At 56.0% G+C, this 13,017-nt stretch overlaps 1 protein-coding gene across 4 annotated transcripts in view; it reads left to right on the plus strand.

Moving 5' to 3' along the window:
• Positions 1 to 12,453, plus strand: part of KMO (kynurenine 3-monooxygenase) — a 38,563-nt gene extending 26,110 nt beyond the window's left edge. For 3 of the 4 annotated variants that reach the window (XM_034785260.1, XM_034785261.1, XM_034785262.1), the window contains 6 exons: positions 937 to 1,084; positions 4,755 to 4,812; positions 5,696 to 5,778; positions 8,103 to 8,204; positions 8,302 to 8,361; positions 11,248 to 12,453. In XM_034785260.1, coding sequence (XP_034641151.1) covers positions 937 to 1,084; positions 4,755 to 4,812; positions 5,696 to 5,778; positions 8,103 to 8,204; positions 8,302 to 8,361; positions 11,248 to 11,418 — 622 coding nt within the window. In that variant the 3' untranslated portion in view covers positions 11,419 to 12,453. The remainder of the gene's footprint in view (positions 1 to 936; positions 1,085 to 4,754; positions 4,813 to 5,695; positions 5,779 to 8,102; positions 8,205 to 8,301; positions 8,362 to 11,247) is intronic. The other variant, XR_004647623.1, reaches the window with a different exon arrangement.
• Positions 12,454 to 13,017: the final 564 nt, after the last annotated feature.

The following is a 13,017-nucleotide window of genomic DNA, read 5'->3' on the forward strand; positions in this document are numbered from 1 at the left end:
CGGGCCACTCCTGGAAGCAGCTGGCACATCCCTGCGTGGGGGTGGGGTCTTTGCATACCGCTCTTGCCTGCAAACACCTCCCTCGCAGCTCTCATTGGCTGGGAGCTAGGAACTGCAGCCAATGGGAGCTGTGGGGGTGGTGCCTGCAGGAAGGGGCAGCGCGCGGAGCCAGCGTGCGGAGCAGGTATGTGGCGGCAGCTTCTGGGAGTGGCACGGGGCTGGGACAGGCAGAGAGCCTGCCTTAGCCCTGCTGTGCTGCCGCCCAGGTAAGCACCGCCCGGCGAGAGCCTGCACCCCTCCTGCACTCCAACCCCCATCCCTGAACCCCCAGAATCTCCTCCTGCACTCTGAACCCCTCCTACACCCCAGCCCCCTGCCCCAGGCTCAGCCTGGAGCCCCCTCCCACACTCCGAACCCCTCGGCCTCAGTCCATAGCCCACACCACCACGCCCTGCCCCAGCCCGATGAGAGTGTGGGGGAGGGAAAGTGAGGGAGGGGGGATGGAGTGAGCAGGGCAGGGCCTCGGGGAGGGGGTGGGGCCTCAGGGAAGGGTGGGGGTGGATCCTGGGTTGCTCTTAATTCAAAAGTGATCTTGTGCTTAAGAAGGTTGGATACCACTGCTGTAAGGGGATGCAGTGTAAACAGGACCACACACATGAGGGATAGTGTTAAATATGACTATCAGCTGTAGAGTAATGGCAGTCTATAGCTCCATGAAATTACCGTTACATTCTGCGGCATGCGGCAGCTTAATCCCCTGGTTTGAAGTTCACGATCTAGCTAGTCGGGTTTCCCACAACTTTCAGCACAAGTACCCCACGGTAAAGGTTGGATTGCGCATCCTGGCACATTACGTATTACACTGATGACTGATTCGCTTGTCTCCAATGATGACATCACACATTTCATGCAAACTGTCTGTTGTTTTGGCTGAAGGCGAGAGCTGCAGCGTGATTACTTTTTGCTGCCACCCCAGGCCATGATCTCTGTGAAGTGCTCTTCCTACCACATCGCCTCCCGGTGTGTGCTGATGGGAGACGCCGCCCACGCCATGGTACCGTTCTATGGACAAGGCATGAATGCTGTGAGTTTGCAGTTCCTAATGTCCTGCATCATTTGTGACCAAAAAGCCATTGCTTTTGAGTTCAGACATTTAGCTCCAGTTGGTTCCATTTGCTTGCACAATTGATTGGCTGGCCCTGGGTCTTGCCGGGTTTGAGGCTTGGAGGAGGAGGAGGAGGAGGACTTGTCTGGGTCTGGATCCACACAAGACTGAGATTCCCTGATAGGCTGAAGGGACCTGTGTGAAGTGGGTTGGGTCTTTCTGCTCCCCGTAGAGTCACGCAAGTCTTTAGAGCGAGGCGCCGGTATCTTCAGCTGCTGCTGGATGTCCGGATAGCGGTGTAGGGAAATGCATTTGCTCATGCATGCTCAGGCCAGGCGGCTGCGTCTTCCCTTTTCAGATAGACTGTCACAGTGCAGGGCAACTGCACCTGAATTTCCCTTCTCTGAGCCAGCCAGCGCACCACTCTTAGACATCTGCTGTTGCCTCTCTTGCATGGAGACCCCTGTCTCTCTCCCTCCTGAGCAGAGTATTTCCAGGTGCCTGCTCCCTGCCTGCACTGTGAATTCCCCTTCCTTTTCTCCTCAGAGGTGGTAAACAGTGTAATGGTCCCAGTTCAGTTACCGCACAGCTCTTTCTAAGCAAGCACCTTTATTCTTAAGGTAAAAGCATTACAGAGAAAATATATTGAAACAATAGAAGCCCCTACACACATGGTAATAAGCCAACCAGAGATCACCCCCTGACTCCAGCAAGGGCTCTGGATGGTGAACAGTCCTTACTACCTCGCCAGGGGTTTTCCTGTGGTTACAAGTTCATAGCACCTTTTGCTCAGAACCTGAACACCCAGTTTTATGGGGCAGAAGTCCTTCCTACCCTTCCCCAAGGATTGGGACCCCCCCCTTGGGCCAGAGATCTTCTCTATTTGCATGGAAGAATCCCATGCACTGCTACAGGCTGGGGACCGACTGGCTAAGCGGCAGTTCTGCAGAAAAGGACCTGGGGATTACAGTGGACGAGAAGCTGAATATGAGTCAGCAGTGTGCCCTCATTGCCAAGAAGGCCAACAGCATATTGGGCTGCATTAGTAGGAGCATTGCCAGCAGATTGAGGGACGTGATTATTCCCCTCTATTCGGCACTGGTGAGGCCACATCTGGAGTATTGCATCCAGTTTTGGGCCTCCCGCTACAGAAAGGATGTGGACAAATTGGAGAGAGTCCAGCAGAGAGTGACAGAAATGATTAGGGGGCTGGGGCACATGACTTATGAGGAGAGACTGAGGGAACTGGGATTATTTAGTCTGCAGAAGAAAAGAGTTAGGGGGGATTGGATAGCAGCCTTCAACTACCTGAAAGGGGGTTCCAAAGAGGATGGAGCTCGGCTGTTCTCAGTGGTAGCAGAACAAGGAGTTACGGTCTCAAGTTGCAGTGGGGGAGGTCTAGGTTGGATATTAGGAAACACTATTTCACTAGGAGGGTGGTGAAGCACTAGAATGGGTTACCTAGGGAGGTGGTGGAATCTCCACCCTTAGAGGTTTTTACGGCCCTGCTTGACAAAGCCGTGGCTGGGATGATTTAGTTGGGGTTGGTCCTGCTTTGAGCAGGGGCTTGGACTAGATGACCTCCCGAGGTCTCCTCCAACCCTAATATTCTATGATTCTTCTATGATCAGAGTCAGTTTTAACTCAGGCTGTTTAACTGAAAGTCCTTTCTCTGCCTGTTGGTCCCTGGAGAATCCAGTCTGAACCAGTCTATTTGAGTCTCTCTCCAGGCGGTGGGAGCTCTGGGGAGGTTTGACAACCTGAATGAATTTTCCTAACCCCACACCCTCACAGTTCTTAGTCCCAGGAGGGGTGTGGTCCCCTTCCCCCAGAGAATTACATACAATCTCTGGCCCACAATGATATATAAACTTCATTCAATAAAGTTGAACTTCATTCAGCACAGTTTGTCCTGCACAGGAGTTGCAGGAAACTGCCATCTGTCACATGTCTGCATTGCACTGCGCCAGCCTGGGTCCCTGGGGGCGATGGCTATGCACTGAGGTCCCTTGGGAGCTGCAGGTGGAGCAAAGGGGAGCTGTCTGTGTTCTCAGGGGTGTTGCATTTTTGAGTGGGCCTGCCCCACAATTGTGTGCCATATCCCCCCCTCCATAGTAAGGGACTTCTGTCCACCAAGAACACACCCCAACAGAGCGCTGAGCAGAGGCGCTGGGGGGGGGCGATAATGGGGTGATTCTTTGGACCTTCCCCAAAGTTATCTTGCTCTGTGTGGGTGGGCATAGGAGGGAGGGAAGGGAATCTTTAGGTCCTATCCTCCCCCCGCCCCACTGCCTCCTGCTGTAGCAATGGAGCCCAGCTGTTCATGCAGGTGTCTGTCCACACTGCATTTATACAAGCAAGGGTTGGTCAAATAAGCGGGAGCCACAAGGCTGCGGGATCCCAGCCCGGGAAAGTTGTGTGTGTTTATTCTGGTGCAGTTTAGGATGCTGTGTAGCCCTTAACCACGTCACTGTCACTTTGGACAGTAGATGGGCTACTCCCGCTCTCTACATCTGAGGAAACTGAAGCACAGAGATTAATGTCTCAGATTTGGCTCCATCACAGTAGGGACCACAGTAAAAGGGGTTGATTTTCAAAGGTGCTCTCACTGCAGCTAATGGGTGTTGTGGGTGCTTAGCAACTCTGGGGGAAATAGTGCAGTAATCCCTGTCCTGGAACACATCCACACCAGGGACAGGGCTAAGGCTGCACGTGCCTATTCCTGACTTTCCAGTGCGACCCATCAACCAGTCTTAACACAGTGGGTTTTGTATAGAAAAATATATTCGAGTCTCTCTCTGGGATCTCTCTCACTCCCAAGCTGCCCTCGCTTTCTTCCTCTACCCCTGGGTCCTAGGTGCCCCACTCTCCCCAGCTCTCTCTTTGCCTTGCCCCATGTCTTCAACCTTCTCTTGGTTCTTCTCCCTCCCCAGGCCAAAGGAAGGGGAGCGGGCACTGTTACTGTGGCTGGGATTCCCTCCAGGAGAGCAGGGCTGGGTCTCTTCCTCCAAAAAGTCTTAGGGAGGATTTTCTTGACCTCTCTTTCCTGCCCAGGGTGTAGGGGATGCTTCAGCTCGTCCCCCCTGGTCCTGCAGCACCCTGCATCCACCTCCTTTGGAGCCAGGCTCATCCCTCCTCCTCTGAGAAAGGGAGGGGCCAGCCAGAGAGCAGGTTCAGAGCCCCCTGCTGCTGCCCCAGGCCATTAAGGTACCACTACACAGCCAGCTCCCCACCTCCCCTCAGAACTGCGGCCACACGTCTCAGAGCCCAGGCTAAGCGACTCAGGCTCACGGGGCTTGCCCTGGGGGTAGAAAGAACACTGTAGACGTCTGGCCTCGGGGTGGAGTCCGGGCTCTGATATTGGGTGAGGGGGGCGGGTTTCAGGCCCTGGGCTCCAGCCCAAGCCCACACATCTACACTGCTATTTTTAACCCTGCAGCACAAGCCCCGTGAGCCAGGTTCTGAGACTCGCTGCCGGGTTTTTTTTTGTTGCTGTGTAGACGTACCCTGAGCAGCCACTAAACCTGTTTAGCCCAGGCAGCAGGTCTAGCCCAGGCCAGTGCTCCTGCCTGCCCCCTGCCTGCCAACCCCAGTTTAGGAGCAATCAGGCTTTTGCTGCCAGCTATTTTCCCTTTATTGTGTCTTTCAGGGATTTGAAGACTGCCTGGTCTTCGATGAGTTAATGGACCAGTTCCACAATGATCTCAGTGAGTAAATCCTTGGCATGACAAACAGACCTGGGTGGGAACTCCGGGCAGTTTGATCTGACATCAGTCACCAAATGGGTGCTCCCAGGGACGGCCTCTGACCTACCCAGAAGATCAAGGGAGACACTTACTGTGAGGGACAGTCGGGAATTAACCATTTGGCCAGGAGGCTCCTGGGGTATCTAATTATCCCCAGGAAGGGGCACATGGTGCTAGATGTGCCAAAGCCTCCCCCCTCTTCAACCTTCCCCAGGTTCATCTCCCCCTCACTCCTATCGCCCCTTCCCCTTGCCCCGGTGGGCTGGCAGCAGCACGCCTTCCTTGGAGCCACTCTGCGTTCCTTGCTGACGCCGACGTGCCCCATAGCCCCTGTGCTCATGCGTGGCCTGCTGGATGGCGCAGGAAGCAAGTCAAGCGAGGCAGGACAAGAAGACAGGCTAGGGGACGGGGAGACAAGGCCAGACAAGACTCATGGCAGAGAGAAGAGCTTCGTGCCAGCCCCGGGACCCAGCACAGCACCGCAGCAGCTTCCCGTTAGCCGTTGGGAACTGCATGGTGCTCGCAGTTGGGGGTGAGCCAGTGCCCACAGGGCTAATGGAGCGGGCACTCTGCAGAGGGTGGAGCTGATCCAGTTGTTGGGTTGCAGTCCCAGAAGCTGGCGTTTGGTCGAGCCACTTCCTGAGAGGCCGGCTCAGTCGAGCGACGGGCACTCGTGCCGTGTGCCCTGGGGAGCAGTGCATGCACCATGGAACGCCCCACTCCCTGGCTTGGAACGCGGCACGCTCCCTCCCACAGGAGGAGCTGGGAGAGGGACCAGGACAGAAGGCAGAGCCAGGGAGCAGACTGGAGCCTAACTGGTATGGAACTGATCCCTCTTCCCCAGGTGCCTGCCTGCCCGAGTTCTCCCGGCTGCGAGTGCCCGACGACCATGCCATTTCCGATCTAGCCATGTACAACTACTTGGAGGTAAGACAGCAGAGCAGTGCTGGGCGTGCAGGTGCTCTACGCGAGGTGCCCGTGAGCAGTCCTGGGCGCAGGCAATGCCCTCGGGGGAAGACGAAAGGGAGCAGCAGCAGCTGAGCTGTTTTAGTAACCTGGCCAATTGTTCTGAAATGTGTGTGCACACACGCAGGGCTGGATTTACACCTTACGCGCCCCTAGGCGTCCCCCCGACCGCTGACCTTGTGTTTTCCGGAAAAATGAAACTTTGAACTCTTCGGCGCCCCTAGGCACGTGCCTACTGTGCCTCATTGGAAATCCGGCCCCGCGCACATGCAGTTTTGAGTGACAGGTCAGCTGTGCCCTTACCGTGGTCAGAGAGATGTCCCGTGTCTGTTAATGACTGTTAATGCAGTGACATGGTTCTGATATTGTCCTCTGCCACTACAAACTTAGAGCTGGGGGGAGGGAAATAAGACTTGACATCTGAGAACTCCCAGCAAGAAAACCCCTTGTCCCCCATTCTCTTCCAGGCGTGCACACTCGCACACACAAACACACGCGCACGCACACACACGCACGCACGCACACCCAGGAGCCCTTTACCAGTGCCTGACTTCCCAGCACCTTTGCTGAAGTGAACTATAAGTGGAGATTTGAGGTTTCCAAGCCCAGCTAAGAGCAGCCTTTCCCCAGCTGTGCAGGAAGGGGCTGGGAGAGGTGCGGGGGCAGATTTCCAGAGAGCTGAGATGCTTTGGGTCATGCCCAGGACTCGAAGCTTTGCTACAGGAGGCAGCCGTCCCCTCCTCACTCTACAACTGCGTATTACCTGACCAGGAGTGCAAATCCCCCTCCCCACATACACTGCGAGGGCCTGAGGGCGGGATCGGAGAGGCAGGGGTGTGATCCATTACTGTCCAGCAGCCACACACACACACACACACACATTGGAGTTACTCCCTTACACCACTTTCCGAATGTCTGCCTGCACAAGTGCCACAAATCGTCACCCCTTTCGTTCAGTCAGAGCGTGGCCTGTGTGGAGACCGGCCCTGCTAACTAATGTAAACAGACATCAAATGTGCTGCTCTGAGTTCCCAGCGCCTCCTTTGACTCTCTGCTCTGGATTCCTGTGGCACCCAGATGGCACAACCAGCTCAGGCTCTGGACTGGGACAAGTGCTGTACGCACCCAGAGGGACAGGCCCTGCTCTGAAGAGCTTGCAGGCTAGGGGCTAGACACCAGGGGCAAGTTACGCCAGTCGAAGCTAAGATGTGAATGTAAAGCACTCTAGCTATACTGGTCCAATCCCCCTCCCACAGGGGGACACTTTTATTCTTGTCTAGAAGGGGCTTTTTTCAGTTTAAATGATGTCTCTTTGGAAGGGGTTTAAAGCTAAATAAATTAAAAAAACGACACTTTTATTCTGGCCTCAGGAGTCCTCATGGAGGAGGTGGTGGTGGATTTATACTGGGGTAACTATAATTATACTGGTCTAACTGGTAAAACTTTCCTGTGTAGACAAGACACACACAGGCCGGGAGGGGAAACAGGAACAGGCGGGGAAGTGGCTTGTCCAGGGTCACCCAGCTCTCCTGACTCCCACTCCAGTGCTCTACCCACTGGGCCATGCCGCTTCTCATCTGTGCCTATTGCTGTACATTGTTTTGGCCTCGTGACTTGTCTGTCACTTCGCCCCATCCCGTATCTGCTTGTGGCAGAGCACAGCGAGACTTTGGCCTAAGAGTGCCTTTAAACTGACCCCGGTGCAAATTGCTAATACAATGGCAGACTCTGCTCCAGGCAGTGACTGCCAGGACACGTCTACACTACATGGTTAACCTGGCTTCTTGCCTTAAACCCAGTAAAGCCTCCGATCTGGGTTGGGAGGTGGCTCCCACCAGCTACCCGGCCTGGCTGAGGGCAGTGGCTTAGAGTCAAGCGCTGCGTTAACTCGGGCTAGAACCCACCACTTTGCAGCGAGGACACAGGCCAAATCACTTGAGTGCTGCTGGGCTCCCAGGCCTTCCCACAAGCCCCTGCCACAGCACAGACAAGTTTTTCTGCAGTTGCCTAGGGTGACTCAGTGCAAAGAACCATGGGATATGCCCTCAGACACACACAGGCGGGTGCAGAAATGGTGAGGCCACAGGAATCCGAGTCAGGCTCTCCTGTGGGGATGCTCACGCCCAGGCTCGGCTAGCCAGGGTGCTCAGACCTGGACAGTGTGGTCCTAGCCTTAGTGGTAGGAAGTGCGAGCTCTGAGTGGCCGAAGAGGATGAGAGCAAGTAACAGCATGGGGGTAAAAATCCCCACTGGCACCACCTTTTCAACTCAGCGCTTTGTTCCAGATGCGTGCCCATGTTAATTCCAAGTGGTTCATTTTCCGCAAGTACGTGGACAACTTTCTTCACTGGCTCATGCCGTCCACCATTATCCCGTTATACACAATGGTAAGGCCTTCTTCTCTGTCCCCTGCCTGCTCTCCCTTCCCCCTGGTGTAGTCTCTGCTCACCCCGAAGGGCTGACTATCTTTGCACTCTGGCGCAGGTCACGTTCACCAGAATACGCTACCACGAGGCGCGGCAGCGCTGGAAATGGCAGAACAAGGTGAGTGGGAATTGGAGCCAATTTTCACTGACCCAGACATTCAGAGCCTCTCGTGCCCTCCCCCTTTGCCCTCCTCAGATGATAGAAGCAGGTGTCCCTGCCACTGGTAGGTACTTTTCCCAGCCCCTTCTGGCTGCGCTGGCCTGCCTTGGCTCGAGACACCCCTGGCTGTGAATCTGCAGAGCTGAAACTGAGTAAATAGGGGCCAGGGGCTCAGAGCTTCCTCAGAAAGCAGCATGGTGGAGCTCCCGTCTCAGCGGGCTGTTCCCCCAGCCCCAGGCTGCGGATTGGTCATTTCCCAGAACCCTAATGCAGGGAGCTGTGCCACTCTGCACAGAGCGCACGCGTCTTGCCCCAGGTTCCTGCAAGGAGCAGACACTGGTTCAGCCCCGTTCCAGCTCTGCTCCCTGCAGTGTCTCCCCACGGCTCAGCGTCGCACATTTGTACTGGATGCATCACGTCCCCCGCCAGTAACTAGTGCACTAGGGGATAACAGTCAACTACTGCTGCTTACTAATGGAGGTGCTCCTTTGGCTCCGCTGGTCTGTGCTAGTGGTGTTGAAAGTCCTGGTGACAATGGGGGAGGGGTTATTATGCTAGCAAGTGAGGACAATTGAGTAAAATGCCAAAGAGCCCTTCAGATACGGAGAGTGTTTTTACTCTACTGGATGTTGGTGCAGAACAGCTGAGGGGGTGGGGGGGCGAGGGACGGACAGTGGGAAAGGGCCACTGGGGAGGTGGCCTGCTTCAGCTTTCCACTCCAGTGACTTGTGCATGGCACCTCTACCTCTTGCTGGGAGAGAGCAAATGACGGGCAGGAAACTGCCCTCTGCGTTTGGTGCTATGGTAGCTGTGGGCTTAAGCCCCACCTGCCAGCATGAATACAGGCCTTCCACGTGCAGCCCTTTCAGCCCAGTCCCCCTTGTCTGACTTTATCACAAGCATGCCCCCAAAGACGCCTTTCCACCCCGGCATACCTCCCCCAGCGCTTTTGCCTGGCCTGTGAACTTAGGCCAGTCACATGGGCAGTGGGTAGGGCAGGCTGTGCCTCCCCAAACAACCAGATGTGGCTCCGCCCACATTCTACCCCAGGGCCATGCTGCTCACCTTCCCGGGGCTGTGGGGGCTGCGGCAGCATCATGCGCTCTCCCTCCTGGGGCCGTGGGGGCTGCAGGCACTAGCCAGCCTGGGGCAGAGGCCGGCGGCCACAGTCGGGGGGCTCTGGGTTCTGGGGTGCATGGAAGGGGGGGGCTGGGGGCTAGCCTCCCCCAGCCAGCGGTTCATGTGCCGCCCATGGCCAGTCATTGGGCCGAGTGTAGGTGGCCTGTCTGACAAAATCCTTTCTGGCTAGTGACACAAAGTGATCGGCATGGCTAGCATCCGCCAACCCTGGAGAATACCTGTGACAGGAGGCTCCGCTCACGGCCAGGATGGCACCTCCTCCTGGCCTCTCTGCAGAATAGCTTATCAGGTCAACGCCCCTTCCTGCGGTTCCATGCCACTCTGGCCCTCTCTGCCAGTGTGCAGCCCTCTCTTGCTCCACAAGCTGCTGCTGCCTCTCCGTGACTCCACCTCCGGCCAGCTCACTATATGCGTTGTCCCCTTCTGGGTCACCAGGGTCTCACTCCCTAGCAGTCTCAGGCAGTCTCCCCATTCACTGCCCCCTGGGGCCACACCTCAGTGCCTGACCAGGAACCTGGACCTGCCCTCTGCTCCGGGATCTGGCTCAGGGACCCTCTAGCCACCAGCCAAGGTCTGGTCCCTCCTGGACCTTACGGCCTTTCCCTGAGCTCTCTTCTAACATTTGGTGCCAGCCCCACCACTCCCTCCTCCTGGGGAGCAACTGCAGGCTACCTGTCTCCACAGCCTCCAAACACTCCTCCCTCTCCCAGGAGTGCCTGCGGCATTTCCTAGCAGCCCCCTCTGCTATCACCTTCCTGCCTTTCTACGCCCAGCCCAGCTCCTTCCTCCCACCCTCAGCCGGGGGTGGGGACGGGACTCAGCCTCCTGATTCCTCCCAGCTGTGGCCTGCTGGGTTAATTAGCCCCTTCTCAACCTGCCTTAGCCCTTCCAGGGCCAGTGTGGGGTGAGCGCCCCCTCTCAGAACCCCACAGGAGCTTCTGAGAGCAGCAAGCCCTTCCTGTATCAGTGCGTCTTCGCTGGGAAGGAAGGAAGATGTGTCTCAGCTCACGTTAGCTAAGATGGTGGAAACCCGAGCGAAGATAAGGTGGTGTGTGGCTTTCACAGGATTTAGCAGGTTGAGGCAAACCCTAACCTCCCCCAGCTCGACTTAACCATGGGGAGCTTAGGGTTTCCTTCAACCTGCTAACAAACTGCCCTGTTCGCACGAGGACTTTCCGTCCTGTCAGCTAACCTGAGCGAAGGACGCCCCTTTTTCTGAGTGAAGACAAGTCCCCTGAGATGTCTCCACTGGCAGCTGTGAGGCTGCTCTAGACCAGAGGAGGGGCCTGCAATGCTCTGTGCTGATACTTAGCCAACCGGGCTTGACTTCCGTCCTCTCAGCAAACTCCTTTTCCTGATCACACTGGGGCTTCGGGGCTTGGCTTAGGGTGACCAGATGTCCCGATTTTAGAGAGACAGGCCCGATATTTGGGGCTTCTTTTCATAGGGGCTCCTATTACCCCCCACCCCTGTCCCGATTTTTCACACTTGCTATCTGCTATTTTTCACACTTACCCTGGCTTGGCTTAGCAGTCGAGCCTTCCTCTGGAGTGCCCCGGTCGGTGGGAAAGGCTCCATGCTGGGGGCGGTGTAATTCCTGCCCGAGGGCAGGGGCGAGGAGGGTTATTATAAAGTGGTGTGTTCTCTCTGCTAGGGGCAAAACAAGCCTTCTGAGCCAGGCTGAATTTCTCCTTATACTTGCAGGTGATTAACAAAGGACTCTTCGTAATTGGGGCAGCAGCAGCACTGGGTGGCAGCTACCCGCTCATAAAGTGGCTCTCTCGTAAGTCCGACTCCTGCGCAGAAGAGCTGTGGAGCTGGATACTTCATCTCAAGAAAATTGGAAGTGTCCTGCCGGAAACACAGCTGGCATAAATGCCAGCGGAGCCGCTGAGGGGACACACGGCAAAGGCCTAGGCTGTAAACTCGGAGAGGCGACTAGGGGGAGGGACACAAAGGGGGCACTAGCTAAAGGGGACGCTCTCTCCCAGGCAGCCTTCGGCCACGCTGCCTGCCTGGGACGCTGCCCGCCGTGGTGTGGCACACAGGGGCTGCTCTCTATGGGCTGTCTCTGGCAGGCAGCGTGGCCGGAGGCTGCCTGGGAGAGTGCAGTTTCTGCATGCCGCACCAGGTAATGTGGCCCGAAAAGGAGAGGCTCTGGCCCTGCCTCTTCCCTTCCGGCTCTGGCCCTGCCCCTTCATCGCCCCAGCTGCCAGCCTTGCCCCCTTCCCCAGCGTTTTGGGGAGGGTCATGTGACCCTTTGCCTCCCCCCCGGGTCGCCATTAAGATCCTTCCAAGGTGCCACACATCCTAGCGTCAGGAAGTCCCCGTCAGGCAGGATGTTCCAGAATGAACCTCCACCCCTCGTCAGCCTTGGACTTCAGTGCAGAGTCATGCTCAGCGCAAGCCACGTGTCTCCACAGGGAGGCTGCTGGCCACTCGGATGGGACCAAACTCCCAGTAGGACTTTCTGCCGAGAAAGCTCCTCCGTGGTTTTCAAACTGGCTCTTACCGGCTCTCCTGGTAATATTGAAAGGCAGTTTGCAGGCAGGCAGCTCCCCGATCGTAGATCACTGTCGCTGAAACAGTTCAGTTCTGTTTCCCTCTGGAAAGTTTTACTGCTATTGAGTTTGTTTAGGTCCAGGATTTCCCGGCACCCCCATCCCTCTGTTTGGCAGGATGAGTACTAGGATACAACCACCTGGGTTAGCCTTGGTTCAGCAAGAACCTTGGGCATGCGGCTAACTCTGGGCAGCGTGGAGAGTCCCATTGAGTTCAGTGGGATTACTCATGTGCCTAAAGTCAGACACTGGCTGAAATGAGGCCTAAGCGCTCATGGGATTTTTAATCAGTAAACTCCCGTTATTTTGTCACCCTTGTCTACCCAAATAAAAGCTGTTTGAAACAAAAGATGGAACATATAAACATTTGTGATTCAGACATGTTTTGCTGCCGTGCATTTCTTCAGCTAGCCAGTGCTCAGCGCTGCCTGGCCTGTTTGCGGGGTCTCCTAGCCACTAACATACCCTGGCTGGCTGGTCCCTTTGCACTGTTCTTGGAATCAGGCGCAGCGATTGCTCCCTGGGATTGTCAGTTGGTGCCTCAGTGCTAGCTACTAGCTTTTGTACCTCACTGCCGTGATTGTCCAGGCCTGGGAGAGTAAAGTGCAAAACGGGGATTAGTACTGGCCCCCGACCCTGAGACTGCACCCTCGTAGTGCCTGCTGGGGGTCTGGGCGTGGGGCAGGACTGAGTGTGAGGCTTCCTTCTTTCAAAATTGAAAACCGATTGGTTTTTTTAAATGAAATAACTTGTCAGTAGAAAGTTCCAGGATGTGCTTGAAAAGCCTGGGCCCATTTCAGCCCGTGCCCAGCAGAAAGGGAGGCAGCGGGATAATGGCCAGGCACTGCTTTGCGAGTAGCTCTCCCGAGAGACGGCATTGAGCTTCGTCTGGCTGATTTGTTTCTCTGGGCTC

Source organism: Trachemys scripta, chromosome 11, assembly GCF_013100865.1.
Source record: "Trachemys scripta elegans isolate TJP31775 chromosome 11, CAS_Tse_1.0, whole genome shotgun sequence".
NCBI classification, from domain to species: domain Eukaryota; kingdom Metazoa; phylum Chordata; order Testudines; family Emydidae; genus Trachemys; species Trachemys scripta.